Source organism: Panthera pardus, unplaced genomic scaffold (assembly GCF_024362965.1).
Source record: "Panthera pardus isolate Hobbes unplaced genomic scaffold, ASM2436296v1 HiC_scaffold_6, whole genome shotgun sequence".
Classification (NCBI taxonomy): Eukaryota; Metazoa; Chordata; class Mammalia; order Carnivora; family Felidae; genus Panthera; species Panthera pardus.
Window position 1 is genome coordinate 125,390,249 of NW_026526991.1, and position 20,001 is coordinate 125,410,249.

The 20,001-nt window shown below is 37.7% G+C and overlaps 1 protein-coding gene across 1 annotated transcript in view; it reads left to right on the top strand.

Moving 5' to 3' along the window:
• Positions 1-20,001, top strand: part of CUBN (cubilin) — a 273,842-nt gene that overhangs the window by 34,633 nt on the left and 219,208 nt on the right. Inside the window, exons 17-18 of the mRNA XM_019460669.2 lie at positions 65-252; positions 19,789-19,933. Of these exons, the coding sequence (XP_019316214.2) occupies positions 65-252; positions 19,789-19,933 (333 nt within the window). The remainder of the gene's footprint in view (positions 1-64; positions 253-19,788; positions 19,934-20,001) is intronic.

Here is a 20,001-nt window from a genome sequence, read left to right on the forward strand (position 1 = left end):
TGCCTGAGAGCCACAGGCATGGCCATTCGCATGACCTTTCCCTTCTCTTCCCTGTTCTCTTCAGCGGATCTACATTGTGGAGGAAACTACACAGACCCAGAGGGCCTTCTCTTTTCTGACTTGTCTGGACCTTTCACTCACAACAGACAATGCATCTATATTATAGAGCAGCCCCTAGGAGAACAAATACAGGTCAACTTCACCCAGGTGGAGCTGGAAGGCCAGAGTGGCTGTGCTCAGAGTTATATTGAGGTAACTTTTACTACTCCTAGGCCCTTAGATGATGTTTATCAACATTTTTATATTCTCTACAGTCTAGTGGTTTTCAAGCAGTTGTAGGGCCAGCAGCGTGCAGATTCTCTGGATGATCTGGATGTTAGGAATGCAATTCTGTGTCCTATCTCAGACCTACTGAATCAGAACCTCTTGGGATATATGCCCAGTAATCTGCACCCCAACCGTCCCAGTGATTATGACTCAGGCTAGAGTCTGAGAACAACTGTTCTAGAGAGTAGGAAAGAATTTGCCAAAAATAGATCTATAGTTGGTGAAACAGGAGATTGGTAATGAAATAGCAAAGGACAGAAATGTAAGCTGAGACTAGGAACTCAGATGCTATGAAACTGACCCTTAATAACTAAGGTGAGTGCAAATAAGAAGGACTAATAAGTTGTACTAATAAGACATCGTCTTCATGGATTGTCCAGGAAACTCAACCCAGAAAAGGAAAAGGATTTGCCCAGGTGAGCTGGTTATTCAGTGGCAGAGAAGTCAGGGTGTTGAACAGCCCTTGTTTTGGACTTTAGTTTCTTTTTCCTTCATCAGCACTACTTGCTTTCTCAAAAAACTTTAGCTCTGATTTAAGTGTGTGTAATTATTGTAATAACAAAGAATATCTGAAACAAAAAGGCAGTTTTTGTTTGCCTGGCCTGGTATTTCTTTTGCTTAATTATCGGTCAAGCCACAAATTAAAGTGTTTAGCAAGAAAGACAAAACACTTTTTGTTGGGTGCAATCATTTTATATAAACTCAGAGAGGCATTGACAGTTTTGTTTGCTCATGGAGTTAGACCCAATTTATTTTTCCAGGAAAAACCTTTGTAACCCCTTGCCCTCTTACCCTCCTTTATGTGTGGTGAGGAAACAAAAAATTTTAGCATAAGATCTGGATTTAGCTGAAAAATGAAGTACACTGACCATGGCACCCCAGCAATATTTATTGTATTGAAGCGCGGTTGAGATACACATCACATTAGTTTCAAGTGTGTACAACATAATGATTCAACATTTGTATACGTTGCAAAATGATCACCACATAAGTGTATTTACCTACCTGTAACCATACAAAGTAACACTTTTTTTCGTATGCTGAGAACTTTTAAGATTTCATTTTTAGTAACTTTCAAATTTGCAGTACAGTATTATTGATTATAGACCCCATGTTGTACATTACCTCCTCATGGTTTATTTCTTTTATGACTGAAAGTTTGTAGCGTAACACTCATGAGGTCCATCTGTGTTGTTGCAAATGGCAAGATTTCATTCTTCCTCATCTTCTTTGTCCATTCATCTATCATTGGACACGTAGGTTGTGTCCATATCTTGGGTATTGTAAATAATGCTGCAGTGAACATAGAGATGCATATATCTTTTTCAAATTAGTGGTTTCCTTTTCTTTGGTTAAATACTAAGAAGTAGAATTGTTGGATCATATTGTACTTGTATTTTTAATTTTTTGAGGAACTTCCATATTGTTTTCAATAGTGGTTATACCCCCACCAACAGTGCACAAGGGTTCCTTTTTTTTTTTTTTTTACCACATCTTTGCTAACATTTGTTACTTTTTTGTCTTTCTGAGAATAACTATTCGCACAGGTGTGAGGAGTTATCGCAGTTTTGATTTGCATTTCCTGGATATTTAGTGAGGTTGAACATCTTGTCACGAGTCTGCTGAACATTTGTATGTCTTCTTTGGGAAATGTCCGCTCAGATCTTCTGCCAATTTTTAAATCAGATTTTGTTTATTATTGAATTGTGTGATTTCTTTATATATTTTGGTTTTTAACTATTTATTTGATATATGATCTGCAAATGTCTTCTCCCATTCATTAAGTTGCTTTTTTGTTTTGTTCATAGTTCCCTTCACTTTGCAGAAGCTTTTTAGTTTGATGTAGTCTTTGTTCATTTTTCTTTTGTTGCCATTGCTTCTGGAGTCAGATCCAAAAAGATATCGCTAAGACCAATGTCAAAGAGCTTCCCACATGTTTTCTTCTAGGAGTTCTGTGGTTTCTGGTCTTATGTCCAAGACTTTAATCCATTTTGAGTTAATTTTGTGAATAGTGTAAGATAGTGGTCCAGTTTCATTCTTTTGCATGGGGCGGTCCAGTTTTATCAACACTGTTTATTGAAGATATTTCTTTTCCCCATTGTACGTTCTTGCCTCCTTCATTGTAAATAATAAACCCAATATAATTGGGTCTATTTCTGGCTTTTCTGTTCTGTTCCGTTGATCTTTGTGTCTGTTTCTGTGCCAATACTATGCTGTTTTGATTACTCTAGCTTTGTAGTATAGTTTGAAATCAGGGAGCATGCTACCTCCAGCTTTGTTCTTCTTTCTCAGTATGGCTTTAGCTATTTAGAATCTTTGGTGATTCTCTACAAATTTGAGGATTGTTTTTTCTCTTTCTGTGAAAAATGCTGTTGGAATTTTGATAGGGGTTGAATCGAATCTGCATATCACTTTGGGTAACGTGGACACTTTAACAACATTAATTCTTCCAGTCTATGAGCACAGAATATCTTTACACTTATTTGTGTCTTCTTCAATTTCTTTCATTAGTGTTTTATAGTTTTCAATGTACAGGACTTTTACTTCCTTGGTTAAATTTATTCTATTCTATAGAATAAATTTATTTTATTCTTTTTGATCCAGTTGTAATGGAGATTATTTTCTGAATTTCTCTTTCTGAGACCTTGTTACTAGTATATAAAAATGCAACATAGTTCTGTATATTGATTTGACATTCTGCAGCTTTACTGAATTTATTAGCTCTAATGGTTTTTGGTCTGCTATGTGGGATTTTCTCTATATAAATCATGTCTTCTGCAAATAGTTGCTGTTTTACTTCTTCCTTTCCAATTTGGATACCCTCCCCCCTTTTTTTCATTTTCTTGTGTATTCACTTGCTAGGAATTCCAATATTATGTTAAATAAAAGAGGCAAGCATAGGCATCTATCTTGTTCCTGATTTTAAGGGAAAAGCTTTTAGCTTTTCTTCACTGAATAATGTTAACTGTGGGCTTGTCATATATGGCCTTTATTATGTTGAGGTTACTCTACCTATACCCACTTTGTTGAGGCTTTTTATCATAAATGGATGTTGAATTTATTCGAATGCTTTTTCTTTATCTATTGAGATGATCGTATGATTTTTATCCTTCATTTTGTTAATGCAGTATGTCACAATAATTTATTTGCATGTACTGAAACATCCTTGCATTCCTTGGAATAAATCACACTTGATTGTGGTACATGATTCTTTTGATATATTGTTGAATTCAGTTTATTGATATTTTGCTGAGGATTTTTGCATCTAAGTTCATCAGGAATATTGGCCTACGATCCTTTTTTTTGGTGGTGTTTTTGTCTGGTTTTGGTATTAGGGTAATGCTGGACTCAGAAAATGAGTTTGGAAGCATTCCTTACTTTTCAAATTTTTGAAAGAGTTTGAGGTGGATACGTTTTAAATCTTTGAATGTTTGGTAGAATTCATCACTGAAGCCTGGACTTTTGATTGTTGGTTGATTTTTGACTACTGGCTCAATCTCTTTTTTAATAGCTGGTCTATTCAGATTCTCTCTTTTTCATGATACAGTATAGGTATATGTTTCTAGGAATGTATCCATTTCTTTTAGTTTGTCCAATTTGTTGGCATATAATTTTTCAAAGTAGTTTCTTATGATCCTTTGTATTACTGTGGTATCTGGTAACTTCTCTTTCATTTCTGGTTTTCTTTTGTTTGAGCCCTCTGTTTTTCTCAGTTAGTGTCACTAAATGTTTGTCAATTTTGTTTATCTTTTCCAAGAACCAGCTATTAGTTTCATTGATTAATTTATGCTCTCTTTTAAATCTGTATTTCATTTATTTTCACTCTGATCTTTATTATTTCTTACCTTCTACTAATTTTGGAGATAATTTGTTTTTCTTTATCTAGTTCATTTAGGTGTCAACTTAGGTGGTTTATGTGAGATTTTTCTCATTTCGTGAGGTAAGCCTAAATCTTGCTTGCCTATTAGAACTGCTCTTGCTGCATTCAATACATTTTGGTATGATGCATTAGCATTTTCGTTTGACTGCAGGTAGTTTTAAAAATTTATTCTTTGATCTGTTCATCAACCCATTGGTTTTCAGTAGCATGTTGTTTAATCTTCACGTTTGTGATTTTTAAAGCTTTCTTCTTATAATTGATTTCTAGTTTCATACCATTGTAGTTGGAATAGATGCTTGATATGATTTCAGTCTTCTTATATTTATTGAGAATTGTTTTCTGTTCTAACATATGATCCAACCTGGAGAATGTTCCATGTGAACTTGAGGAGAATGTATATTTTGATGCTTTGGGGTGGAATGTTGTGTATATATCTATCAAGTCCATGTGGTATAATGTATCATTTAAGGTTGATGTTCCATAGTAATTTTCTGTTTGGATGATCTATCCATCGATGTAAATGGGGTGCTAAAGTTTCCTACCAAAACTCTATTATTGTCAATTTTTCCCTTTAGGTGAGTTAGTATTTGCTTTACATATTTAGGTTCTTTCCTGTTGGGTACATAAATACTTATAAATGTTATACCTTTTGTTGGATTGACCCCTTAATCATCATGTAATGCCTCTCTCTGTCTTTTATAAGCATCTTTGTTTTAAACTCTATTTTATTTGATATTTGTATAGCTACCCCAACTTTCTTTTGGTTCCCATTTGTGGGAAATATCCTTTTTCATCACTTCACTTTCAACCCAGGTGTGTCCTTACATCTGAAGTGAGTCTCTTGTAGGCAGCATATAGATGGGCCTTGTTTTTCTATTTTTATTTTTTTAATACATCCAGCCCCTCAATGTATTGGAGAATTTAGCACATTTACATTTAAAGCAATTATTGGTAAGTATGTACTTACTCTACTTTGCTTATTGTTTTCTTTGTGTTCTGTAGTTACTCTCTGTTCCTTTTTTCTTCTATTTGGCTTATTCTCTTGTGGTTTGATGACTTTCTATAGTAGTATGCTTGGATTCCTTTTTCATTATCTTTTGTGTACCTACTATAGGTTTTTGCTTTGTGGTTACCATGAGGCTCACATATAACAGCCTATATTTATAACAATTTATTTTCAGTTGACAGCAAATTAAATTTTAACACATTCTAAAGTTCTACATTTTTACTACCCCCACTACATTTTATCTTTTTGATGTCACATTTTACATCTTTTTATTCTGTATATCCCTTCAGTAATTATTGTGGTTATCATTATTTTTTTCACTACTTTTGTCTTTTAATCTTCTTACTAATATTATAAGTGATTAATTCACTCTTTACTATATATTTACCTTTACCAGTGAGATTTTTTACTTTCATATTTGTTCTTGTAACTGATACGCACCCTTTCTTTTTAGCTTAAAGAAGTTCTTTTAATTTTTCTCATAAACTTGTTTAGTGTTGAATTCCTTTAGCTTTTATTTATCTGGAAAGCTCTATATCTCTCTGTCAATTCTGAATGATAACCTTGCTGAGTAGAGTATTCTTGGTTGGAAGTTGTTTTCTTTCAGCACTTTGAACATATGCTCCTCAATTCTTGCCTGCAAATTTTCTGCTAAGAAATCTGCTGGCAGTGTTATGGTGGTTCCTTTATATATAACACGTTTTTCTCTTACTGTTTTTAAGATTCTTTCTTTAACTTTTGACGTTTTAATTATAGTGCGTCTTGGTGTGGGTCTCTTTGTATTCATTTTCTATGGACCTCTATGGGCTTCCTGGATCTGGATGTTTCTTTCTTTCCCCAAATTAGGGACTTTTTCAGCCATTATTTCTTCAAATAAGTTTTCTGCCCCTTTCTCTCTCTCTCCTCCATAGGGGACCCCTATAATGTGGCTGTTATTCTACTTGATGATGTCTGATAGGTTCTTTAAGCTATTTTTGGTTTAAATTTTTTTTCTTCTTGCTGCTCTGTTTGTGAGTTGCACTGTCCTGTCTTCCAGCTCCCTGATTCTGTCTTCTGCTTCAAATGTTGTTGAACCCTCCTAGTGTATTTTTCGGAGCAGTTATTGTGTTCTTTATTTCTGTGGCTTCAGTTTGGTATTTTCTTATACTTTCTGTCTCTTTGTTGAAGTTCTCACTGTGTTCATCGATTCTTCTTCAGAGGTCAGTGAGCATCTTTATGACCATTACTTTGAACTCTTTATCAGGTAAACTATTTATCTTTGTTTCCTTAAGGTATTTCCCTCCCTGCCTCCTTACCCCCCCCCCCCCACCCCCCCACCCCCCCCCGGCCCACACTCCTAGGGTTTTATCTTGTTCTTTCATTTGAACATATTCCTCTGTCTCCTCATTTTGTTTATCTCTCTGTGTTCCTTTCTATGTATCAGGTGTAACAGCTATCTTTCCAGGTCTTATATGAATGATCTTTTGTAGGAAATAAACCTTATCATTTAACCTTGCCCTAAGCCTTCGGTGTCTTTCAAACCTTTGTGATTGTCTACGCAGCCTGACTTTTTCTTGGTAGGTCCCAGTTACTGAGGGTATGCCAAGACCTATGAGTGTTCCTGAGAGGTGATCTCAGTCAGCACTTAGTTTCAGGCTGATTAGAGGCTAGATCCTCAGGCAGCAGCTTTTATGGTATGCAAATATATACAATCCTGTGGGACCTCAATTGTACCCTCTGCTGGCTCTGGTTCAAGTGATCTAGATGTGTCCCCTTAGCAACAGTTGCAAATTTCAAGGCTCCATATGAGTGTTTGGACTTTTTTCTGGGAGGTATTGTTGAGATGTAGTAAGATCAAGTACGAGCTCAAAGATGCTTTCCTATAGCCTCTGTTTCCCAAGAACACTTTCGTAACCTGAAATTCCTGTCAGGTAGATAGGACTTTTTCACAGCAAGTCTGGGAATGTGTTTCAGTCTGCTGTCTGTGCAATGCTCTATGGTGATAGCCTGCCAAGAATTTTCTTTCCATTTGTTTCAGACCCATAGGACCTAGGCCCAACCCCCTTGGCCATGAGAACCAGACAGATTCTCATGGGACATTCCTTGTATGGATTGCATCAGCTGGCTGGCTTTGGTGGTGCCACTGTGAAGGAGCATGCAGGGGTGGGGCGCTCACTAGGTCATCATTGGCAAGGCCAAGGTGGAGTGGCATATGAGGGTGGGGCACTCACCTAGCTGACTTTGGGTAAACTGCTGAATAGTGGTGTACAGGAGTGGGGTGATTGTCCACCTTAGACGGGCTCATGGGGTGCAGCACATAAAGTCTGAGCATGCCTACCAGCACTAGCAGGTTAGAAGGAAAATGCTGAAAATGGTACCTGCCAGTGTCTCTGTCCCCAGAGGGAGATTCTGTAGGCTCCTGCTCTTCTGGCAAGTGCTTTAAGAACAGTAAATGAATCTCCTTTACTTATGGTCTAAGTGCTTTTCAAACTGCTGCTTCTGTACTAGGTTCCAGGGTGAGTGAGTCTGTGTGTGAGCTCTTGAAGAGTGAAGTGTCCATCCCTTACAGCCATATGGTTCCTGGACCTAAGCCTCACTGGTTTTCAAAACCAGACATTTTTGGGGTCTCATCTCCTTGGTGTAGGTCCCAAGATTTGGGTCCCTCATGTGGGGACAACCCCCTTGCTCCTCAGGGAGATTGTGAGATGCCTCAACCGTGGGCTGCTGTACTAGAGATGGGTGTTTTTGGAGAGACTGTGTCTCCCATTTTGATGTGCCCCTTTTATTTCTTGTTGTGGAGGAGCTTGTTCAGGTACTTTTCAGGTCGTCTTCAGAGGGAATTTTTCTGTATGTAGCTGTAGACTTGTTGTGTTCCTAGGAGGAGGTGAGTTCAGGAACTTTCTATGCTGTCATCTTAAACTGCTTCTCTGGATTCAGCAACCTAGTTGTTTTTTTGTTTTTGTTTTTTAAACCAGAGACTTTTGACTTAGATGGTGAGGTAAACGTGTATACTCATTCCGTTTATGTTCTCTTAAGTATCTCATAAAATACGTTAATGTTTTGGGGCGCCTGGGTGGCTCAGTCGGTTAAGCGTCCGACTTCAGCTCAGGTCACGATCTCACGGTCGGTGAGTTTGAGCCCCGCATCCGGCTCTGGGCTGATGGCTCAGAACCTGGAGCCTGCTTCCGATTCTGTGTCTCCCTCTGTCTCTGCCCCTCCCGTTCATGCTCTGTCTCTCTCTGTCTCAAAAATAAAATAAACGTTAAAAAAAAAAATTCAAAAAAAATACGTTAAAGTTTTATGCTATCTATTTTAGATACATTTATGTAAATAAAAATTAAATTTCCAACATCTGCTTTTTAACTTTAAGAACAGTAAAAATAGCTTGCACTTAGAGACTACTTACCATGTGCCAAGTGCTATTCTAAGCCTTTAAAATACTATAAAATTTATATAAAATATAAATATAAATATAAGATTTACTATAAAGCACTCTAATAAATTAAGTAGATAACCATTACTAACTTTCTACTGTCTGTTGGATGTGATACACGTTTTACATGAGTTAATTCATTGAATCTTCACAACAACTGTTATTATTCCTTTGTGATATGAGGAAACTGAGGCCCAGAGAAGTTGTCACTTGCCCATGGTTACATGTCTGTGGAGTAGGGGAGCTGGACGCTGAATTCGTTCCAGTTGTACTGTTCTCTGATAAGAATAGAAACACAATTGTGTAGCTATGACTCCAAAAGGTGGCTCACCTTCCATAAGAAGGAAGCTCTTATGAATTTCCCAATTCCATATGTGGCTCCCTGGTCACAGGACTATAACACGGAACCAGGCACAATGCTTTTCTCAGACAGGAAGAACTGTAATTCTAATTTTTAGGGAAATCTGAGTACCTTTCTATTAGGGGCTATGTGGTGGTTCTAATGACTCGAAGCAGTCATCAAAGCATCTGGAATGATATATCCTCTCTGGCCGTGCAGTGCTCTCTAACTGAATTTCCATAAGGCGTTACATGAATTCTGAATTGCTGTGGAAAGTTATTAAAAAAAACAACTAGCATCAAAAGAGTTAATTTTATAAAACGGAGTGGGAGAATGTTTTATGGCCAGAAGAGGATTATAGTTAATTTATCTAAGTTCTTATTTATTTTTTTCAGTCATTTGATGACTGTAGAAGCTTGGAAAATTCTTCATCTGGATGTTTCAGTTTCTACTTCCACAAGATGCCCTACCTATCCTTTAAACTTTGTGATAATAAGTAAAGGCAGTGAATGATAAAAGAAGTGTCAGCAATTAAAAACATAATAAGAATGCAAGGTTTTCCTAGGCCAAGTTTCTAACTCCTGCCTTGAATTTATCAGTTCAGAGACAGCTGATAAGACCTTTCATGGCTGGCCATTGGAGTATTGACATTCTGATGTGCACACACACTCAAAGTCTTGATCAGATTTCCCTCAGGGGTTGTTGATGGAAAAAAATACAAGAGTGCTATTAGAAGGACAGGACATGTATAGTGATTTAAATAATTGAATAGATTTTCTATTATGTCCTTGACCATCCTAAAGGCATACAATCAATTGATTTATAGAATTTTAGCACCAGCAAGGGCCTCAGAGGTCATCTAATTTAAATTCCTAATTTTACCAATGAGGAAATTGAGGTCACAAAGATCAAACTCTAGTTACTGTCAGAATAGGAGTTAGAGGTACCTTCATGGGATTCTGGATAGACATATGTTGACTCACATCAATTTCTTGCCAGTAAATCATATCCCTCTATTGGGGTAATTTGTGAATGAACCCATTTTATTTTTAAAAAGTACGTATATTTCTTTTCATGTCCTTCAGACAGTAGGCATGGAAGAAAGTGGTGCTGGAACCAAATTCAAATGGCATTATTATGAATCAATATATTGCTCCCTGAAATGATGGTTTCATTTTTTAAAGGTATATCTAAAAAGTTAATGTTTAAGCAAAGGAATAAAAAAAGAATAATGGTATTTTAGGTACATTAATGGTTTGGAGAGCAGATGACTTTGCCATTTACTAACTCTATGAGAGAGAAAAGACCACCTAAAATTTTAGAAAGAGTGAAAAGCAGAGAGGGAATTCTAGAGAGATCTGGGAGAATGATAATAGAAAACTTTCTTTTGAAGGAATAGATGCCCCTCTAAAAATCCTAGATCTTCTCATTCTGTAGTTCCAGTTGGCTTTTGCCATGTGAATATATCCTTTAAATGACGATGTTATTGCCTAGTCTATCTTTTTTCATGTATAGTGTAGTTTTGAAAGAATTTTTGCTCAGTAAGAGAGCTCTGTAAAACTTTTATTGAGAATAAAATTTAACTATAGAAGATAATAAATGTGGTATTGGCCAGACCCAGTATAGCATATCTTTATTTTTCCTTTGTTTAACAAGAAGCACACATTTATGAATTAATTCTTGGATTTATATCTCTCTCTCAACTAAAGTTTCTGCTTTTAAAAACACACATTGCCCATGGGTGATGTAATGTGGCTGGTAACAAAATAATGTGCATAGCAAGAACAGATCAACTGTTAGTTCATCTGTTTTTGGCAAAGAGAGCTTTTACATTGTATGGAAGAAATCAATGAATCGGGCAGAAGCATCTTTCCAGAAAAAAAAGCACCTCTCATTAATATTTCATAAGTGATTTAAGCTGTCAGAACTCTAAGTGAAGGACACATAAGGAAGTCATGAAAGTTTAATTTTTAATCCCAGAGAGTGCAAGTAGTAGGCTGAATAATAATTTTAGAAGCCTATATGATGCTAAGGACAGGGCTTGAAATGGGATATAGAAAGAAATGAATAGAATCTCCTTGACCAATCCTGGATCCTCTGACCCCTTGGTAGCCAAGAATTCTGGTAAGTGGAAAGGGAACCACATAAGAGAGGCAGATAAGGGAAGGGGAAGCAGAAGTGCCTTCTGAGGAAATAGGAGGGCTTCTGAGAAAGTTGTTCCTTCTTAGAAGTGGAAAGCAAACAGAGAACAATGGCACAGAAGAGTTGAAGACTCTAATAAGATAGAGAGAAGTAAGTTATACTAATTTGTTGTCTGAAATATAGGGAATGTGTACCTATTCTTCAAGTGTCATTGAATGACATTAACCATGTTTTATTTTATTTTTAATTAATTAATTAATTAATTTATTTATTTTTGAGAGAGAGAGAGAGCTCCATGTACGAGCAGGGGAGGGGCAGAGAGAGAGGTGGGGAGAGAGAGAATCTCCAGCAGGCTCTGCATTGTGAGTGTGGAACCAGACTTGGGCCTCGAACTCACAAACCATGAGATCATAACATAAGCTGAGGTAAAGAGTCGGACTCTTAGCTGACTGAGCCACCCATGCGCCCCCATATTAGCCATATTTTAGACCTCTTGCCAATCCCAGCCACTTCACAAAACAAAAATTGTACGCATATCTCTTTACCACGTAATGAAACTAGAATTATTGATAAAAAAAATTTTTTTTAATGTCCAAATACTTGGAAATCTATAAACTCTCTCCTAAATAATTACTGGGTTAAGGAAGGAAATAGAAAATGAAATGAAAGACAATGTAGAAAATAAGAAAGAGAAAATGCTAGGTATCAAAATCTGTGAGACATGATGAAACTCAATGTCCAGGTAAAATCTTCAAGCTTATAAAGAAGGAGCTAAAAATTGGAAGAGTGAGGGAGTACAACAAGCTGAAAGACTGGAGACCTATCTTCCCTCTGATCTTTTATCACTTCCCCCTCTTCTTCCCACTCCTTCCCTCCCCCACCCCGCCCAGCTGGCCCCACACAGCTTTCCCACATCTCCACACAAGACTTCCTTTTGCTTTTTGTTAGGCATTGAAGCTGTTCATCTCCATCCTTGAGATTGGTTGAGGGAGGGCTACGACAACGTTTGGTCCGCCTGAAGACACTTGTTATCCTCAAGGGAACATGCTGGTTACAGTCTCATGGCTGTGACTCACCGAATAATTCTTAAGAGTAAAAACCCGAATGGCAGAGAAAGACTTCTGACAACCGAAACCGGAAGGCAGCTGCAGTAAGCGAACAACCAGCGGAGGCCGAGGAGTATTGTTCTCCAGTTAAGCACGTGTTGAAATTAATTTTGGCTCAGAGAAATAGTCTTTCTAGAGATGGCAGGAAAAAAGGGGAAATGAAGTGATATTCAATAGCTTGCCTTCTTGAGCATATTGGATTTGGGGTTTTGGCAGCAACTGGAAACACTGGGTTACTATCTTAGCTCTGTGGTCAGCGCGGTCTTTCCACAATTGCTTGGCCATCCTGGTCTTTTGTCGTGGAGTGACAAAACACGCCATTGCTCAGGTGAAAGCATCCCATAGCCTGGTGTAGTGGGAGCCGGGGAAAAGAGTGAGATGGTAGTCCCACCTAGTTTGGGAGGTGTGAGGCCTTGTACAGAACAGATCCTTGCTGTATGTGAAGGAGTTGCATGCTCATGGGGAGATCGCAAACCCAGTGGGACATGGAGATGCAGAGGGTGTTGGAAAGGGCACCTATCTGGAGTGCTACAAACCATCTGGAGAAATCGAGAGGATGGCCAGTTCTCTCTGATATAAACAAACACAATATTGCATGGAAACACGCAAAAGGTCTTCAACTGTCTCTTTTACTAAGGACAAGATATGTATCATCTGCAAGCCTCAGTTTTCCTCATCTATAATAGGAATAGTAATATAGTCTTCTCAAAAGAATTAAAAGGCTCATCAATTTATTTATTCATTCTCTACATATTTATCAAATGACTTAGATACCAGGCACCGTGCTTGGCAATGGGTGTTTAAAATAGACAGATATTAGGGGCACGTGGGTGGCTCAGTCGGTTAAGTGTCTGACTTTAGCTCAGGTCATGATCTTGTAGTTCATGAGTTCGAGCCCCATGTCGGGCTCTGTGCTGACTGCTTGGAACCTGTAGCCGGCTTTGGATTCTGTGTCTCCCTCTCTCTCTGCCCCTCCCCCACTCGCTCTCTCGCTCTCTCTCTCTCTCTCTGTCTCTCTCTCTCTCGGAAATAAACATGAAAAAAAAATAGATATTAAACAAGCAAGCACCCAACTATATAATTTCAGGTTGGGAAACATACCATGAAGGAAAGAAACAGTCCCATGGGAGAAAATCATAGGGCTGATGACTTCAATTGAATGGTTAGAAATATCTTCCCCAAAGATGTCACATTTTGGGTCTGAGGATGAGAAGGAGTTAGCAGTGAGTGCCACGAGTCAAGAGAAGGATGATTCCAGCTGGAAATGCCAACACAGCCTTTTGAGAGTGAATTGAGAAAAAAAAATCTTGACAAACTCAGAATTGTAAAGAGACTAGTGTGGCTGGAATCGCAAAGAAGAGGGAGAGAAAAAAATTAGGCAGGAGCTAGACCTTGTAAGACTTTGTAGATGGAGGTAAAGAACACAGCCTGGCTCAGTGGAAAGGGAAACAATTAGAATGTTTTCAGCACAGTGCCTGGCACCCGTGTGAATGGTTACTAAAAGTTAACGGGAGGATGATTATGATCGTGATGTTGGGGAGAAGAAAAAGGGAGGAGAAGGTGACATAATGGAGTTTGAGATCATGTAGGTTCTCACTTCTAGGTGAAACTAGTCAAGTCTTCTTGATTTGGGGAAAGGAGATTTTTTAAAAAATTAGATAAAGGATAAGTTTACTGATAGAGATATTAGAAGGGGCACTGTTTCATGAGGCATACAACACTTTAAAATTATAACTATGAGGGGGCGCCTGGTGGCTCAATCGGTTAAGCATCTGACTTCCGCTGAGGTCATGATCTCGCAATTCATGGGTTTGAGCCCTGCGTCCGGCTCTGCGTTGACAGCTGGGAGCCTGGAGCCTGTTTCGGATTCTGTGTCTCACTCTCTCTGCCCCTCCCCCGCTCATGCTCTGTCTCTCTCACTCTCTCTCTCTCTTTCTCTCTCTCAAAAATAAACATAAGAAAAAAAAAAATAAATGAAATGAAATCATGACACATAATAACAAATAATGAATGGTAATAACATAAGGAAATAGCTTTTAATCCCTGCGTGGCTTCTCTCATTTCTTATTCCTCACCTTTTTATCCTCTCATTTGCAGTGGGGCCACATCCTCCTCCTACACGCCCAAATTAACCCGAGACTGGTCTGCAGGATCAAGTCTTTATTTAGCTAAGGGGCATTTCAGCCTGAAGCTCCTTTCACAAGACGCTGCATGTCCAAACACTGCGGCATGCGAGGGTTCTGTCTGCAGCTCTTAGTTAGGCCGAGCTTACATGCCCGCATATTTGGTTGCTTTGAATTAAATCCATTTAGTACTTTAAATAGATTTTTGGAATTGTTATGTAAAAACATATCTGGATACATGGCAGATACAAACACATTGAGCACGTGGATTGAGATGTGGCTTTGGGACCTGGTCCACTGCAGATGTTAAAGCTTACTGCTGACTGGGCTCCAAGGGCTCAACCTTCAATTGCATATGAACTGTGTTTCTCGGCCCAGTTCTTTTCAGCTTTCTCTCCAGGAAATAGTTCGTTTGTAAGAACTCTGTTTGTGTTGTTATTGTTTCAATGAGCAGTTTCTCTCCAAGAATGCAAAAATCAGAAGCCATTTGGGTTATTTCATAGGCTAGAGATCATGGGTCATGGGTTATACACTGTGTCTCTGGGCCTGAAACAGTCAGTCTGAGCTGGATAAGTAAGGCAAGCAAAGAGAAACCTGGGCCAGGTCCACAGAACACTGGAATTTTGAATTGGCCCTAGTCATTTCTTTACAAATGAGATCCACTGGAAAGAATGAATTTGTTCTGATGGCTCAGGGCTTTACCTGACTTGTTAAGAAAAACCTCTTAACATAAACCAGTTTTTTTTTAAGTTTATTTGTTTTGAGAGAGAGAGCACAAGCAGGGGAGGGGTGGAGCGAGAGAAAGAGAGAATCCCAAGCAGGCTCCGCACCACCGGTGCAGAGCCCGAAACAGGGCTTGAACTCATGAACCGTGAGATCATGACCCGAGCCGAAGTCCGACGCTTAACCGACTGAGCCACTCAGGCACCCCAATATAATCCAGATTTAAATACATATCACTTTTCTGTACATTATACTGCAATAACAAACTGTCTATAGCAATCAATGCAACAAATCAAAAACAATAACAAACAAAAAATTTCTATGATTTACAACAGCATACATTTATTGTTTGCCCACATAAACATGTTGGTTTTGGGTCAGTGACAGTTCTGTTGCCAGGCAGTTCACTCTGTTCCATTTGTCCCTGGGACCCGGGTTCTTGATCTCGTAAGAAAAGAAAGAAAAAGGGGCACCTGGCTGGCTCAGTCGGTTAAACGTCTTGACTCTTGATTTCAGCTTAGATCATGATCTCACGGTTCATGAGTTCGAGACCTGCATCAGACTCTGCACGGGTGGCACGGAGCCTGCTTGAGATTCTCTCTCTCTGCCCCTTCCCTCTCATGTGCTCTCTCTCTCTTTCTCAAAAATAAATAAATAAACATTAAAAAAAACAATAAAGGAAAGCAAAAGATGGTTGAATCCTTCAGTTACTCCCAAAGCTTCTGCTTGGAGATAGATGGCATTATCACTTCTGCTCATGTTATGCTGGGCAAAGCAAACCCTAAGTCCAAGCCCAGTCAATGGAAAGAATAAGTATTAATTCTCCATGGGAAGGTGCTGTAAGTTACATGGCAATGAGCAGAGATGTTAGATCCCCTTACAGGGAGGAATATAAATATTTAGGAAAAAGAATACAGTCTATCCTGGTGCCTAAGCACAAAGAAAAGAGTGTATTTTTGTAGGGCGGTGGTGGCATGCAAATTTACAAGTCCTATAATATTGAATGCAGAATGGGCTGCAACAAATATTGGGGATCACTTTAGAACATTTGATGAACTTTATTTGTCTTTTTCAAAGGATTTGTGGTTAAGTTATTGTCATGTCCAGGATCCACAGAGAATACTGCCATTCAGAATTAATAAGGTTTCATTTCCACAGAGAGAGAGAAATGCAGCCCAAATCAATTGTACCTTCGAGGTTTAGGGCCCTTGAGCCCTATAAGTTCCTCTTAAAACATTTGGACTGCAGCTGCCTTTCTCCTTGCTAAAATCCTTGAATTTCATCAGCAAGGTCCCGGGGGAATGGCCCACTTTAGCTTGCTCTGATGCTATTTGGCCATTTTTCTCCCTTCTTGTCATCTTCTAACAGGCAAAATGCAAAAGAGAGACTTCAGTCTGAACAGAGGAGCATGGAGTCCCAGAGGATCAGAGAGGAGGGTGATATATTACTCTGTGTTTCATGCTTCTTGGTTTCCAAGAACCAGTATGTTTGTGTCTCTAACAAAAATTGAACCATCATACCACACCTTAAAATTAATGAATCAACAAATGTTTGTCAAATACCTGTTTGCAAAGGTCTGTTAGATGCTAAAGGCATGACAGACATTATCTCCTCCCCCAGAGATCTGTTTGGTTAGAGAGATATTTAGCATAACTTTAAGACAATATGCAAAATTCATGTTACGGCTCATAGAAACAAACTGGTTTGGTTACGAGTCAGTGGAGAGGGATGTGATTTTTAACATCTGTGTAAGATTCTATCATACAGCTGTTCCATAATTTATTTAATCACCCTCCTATTATTAGACACTGGGAGTATTTTCAATATTCTAATTATAGAGCAACTTCAATCGGAATCCTTGTGTGTCTTTGCCTGTATCTCGAATGATTTCCCAATGATGGATGTTAAGGAGTGAGGTTACTGAGTCCCACATGAACATTTTGAAGACTCCTCCTGATACATAGTTGAATTATTTTCCAGAAATTTATATATGCTTCCACCAGTTATGGATGTGAGCAACCATATCCCTCCCCTCGCCCTCTGCTTTGAGTATCAGACTTTTAAAATCTTCCCTTTATTGCCTATTTTCCTCAGCCTGGGTAATCCTTCAAATCTCAACTTAAAGGTTATTTCCACTGACAAATATTCTATGATGCCCTGTTTGAGTTCAGGGTTTTAGGGTAAAGTCAGTTTCCTTTAAGTCCTTTTTATATTACTTGTTTCTTTATTCTGAAATGAAAATCATAGATGATATAGCCTGAATACACATATATATAAAAAAATAAAGCTGGAAGTATAGGATTTAGGAGAAATAATGTAAAATATATATTTCCTTATGTCATTAAGTTAAAAGCCTGGGCAAGCTGCACTAGAAGACAAAATGAAACCTTAAATGTTCTCTTTGAATCACTGTGAATGCCACCGTACAAACCCAGGCTGACGTGGCTGTGTAGGTTGGTGACAAATCTTCTGAAATGGCTACCAACTCTTGTCAGATTTCCAGGAAAACAAAACAAAACTTATAATCTTGGAAAATTCAGTGTGTGTTAAAATTGGGCAAAAATATTTTGGGTTTAGTATGTAAAGTAGAGCTAGGTTTTATACTTAGTAACAGAACTGCCACTATGTGAAGGTCACACAGGAAATAGGAGAATTTTGGGGTGTGTCTGTCTCTCACTTTTCAGGGTGTTTAGTGTCTTTGGTCCCCAGCCACTAAATGCAATAATGCCTTACCACTATTGTGTTGACTGATTAAAACAAAAACAAAAAAATGCCTTCACCGATTTCTCAAATGTCTCACTACCTATCGAGACCCGTCGTGTTAAGTAGTAATATAGCCTCTTGTACTTTCCCAAACATGACACTAATGCTCTTAGAAAAACGTGCTTGCTTATTCTAGAATCCTTGAGCGTGCTGACTGTCCTTCACAGCACCTTCACCTGCACAGGGCCTGGCACTTTCTGATGCCTTGATCATGTTAGTTGAGGGAATGAATTAATATTTGGATGGCTAGACCTCTCCAAAGAATTCTATGTAACAGGAGTAGTATCTATATTCGTAGAATAATTCCTGGTTTTGTGAGGACCCTCTATTGTTTCACCTCTAAAAATGTCAACAATAGCAATAGCTATTCTTCAGTTCACATTTTTTATTACTAGGCATTTTGCTAAGGAATTCATCCTAGTGTTTCATGTATTTGCTTGAACAAGCCCATGAGTTGGGCTTAGATTTAGTAGATTGCTCAAGAGTGCAGAGGCTTTGGCCTGGTCTGTATGACTCCATAGACTGTGCTTATGGCCAATATAAGACACTGACTATTGATTTACAACGGGTGGTCTTTATTGTATGAAGGAAATTTTCTTTTCCTCCTAACTTTCTAAGAGTTTTGCTTTTAATAAACAGGAATGCTGACATTTCTTTTCTTTTCTTTACTTTTCTTTTCTCTTTCTTTCTTTCTTTCTTTCTTTTTACATCTATGGAAACAGATGGTTTATCTTACTGGATCCATTGATTAGCTTAATTTATAACTTGTAATTTCAAATAATCCTTGCATTATTCAAATTCCCACATATGACTGGTTTATAAGCCTAATGATGAAGCGAATTTGTTTTTCTAGAATTGCGTTTAAGATTTTTATATCGGTGTAAATAGGTGAGATCAATGCATAGTTTCATTTGTATTATTCTCTGTTGGAATTAGTAAGATGGTTCGGAGAGCAATTAGTTGGAGATTGTTCCATATGTGAGGGTACCTTAGAACAAATTATATGTGACAATTATCTGCTCCTTAAAAGCTTGAAATAATTGACAAGGTAGAGCATCTCCTGGGAGTTTTTTTGGCGGGCGGTGGGACGTAGCTATTTGATAATGTTTTCAATTTAATCCATGGTTTATTGTCTACTCAGATTTTATTTTCCTTCTCCTTGAGATAATTTTAGTAATTTCTATTTTTTCTGTAAATAATTATTTACAGAACATTCAACTGTATTAGCATAGAGTTTTACAAAGAATTATTATTCATAGGAAATGAATGTATCAGTATCTGTGTATTTGTATCATCTTTCTCATTTTGGATTTGTGTATTTGTGTTTATTTTTTTCTTTATTTTCTTTTATCTTTATTGACAAAGATATGTCTTAAATATCCCCATCCCCCAAACTACCTCCCCAATACAGTTCTTGAATGTATTCTTGAATTCAACTTTCTTTTGTATTTTATTTATTAGGTTTCACTTTTACATTATTATCCCTCATTTTAATACCTGTTTCCAATTTTTTAAGTTGACTTCTTTAATCTTCTTTCTGTAATCTACATTTCTGTCTCTTTCTTTCATTAATAAAAGCAGTTTAATCTGTGGCCTACTTTAATTACAGATGTGGCTGACACTCGCATATTTTGGTATATCATATTCTCACATTTTGTTGTTTTCTGAATAATCAGAAGTTGTACATTTATATCCCTTTTGACATTGTAGAAATTATTAGGAGAACAGTTTAAATACTTACATGCTTTTGGATTTGTTTTTGGTTTAAGATACTATCAATATTTAATGTTATTGCATGGTGCTAAAAAATGACCCATTGATTACTTTCAAAAATAATATAAATATGTAACCCAAGTTAGATTATAACTTCTTTTTAAAGTGCCATTTTTTCATCTCCAAATAATCCACCATTGCCAACGTAATTTTGTTGATTAGGGTTACAGATATGTTTTATTTTTCTCTTTAGGTTCGAGATGATCAAACCTTGCTTGGAAAAGCCTGTGGCAATGAAACTCTCTCTCAGATTAAATCCATTACTAATAGTATCTGGATCAGGCTTAAAATAGATGTTTCAGTTGTAAGAGCTAGTTTCAGAGCTGTTTATCAAGTTGGTAAGAAAATTTTTAAGTCTCTAATTTGTCTGACTGTAACATTTTAATTTCTTGAAATAATGTAGTCA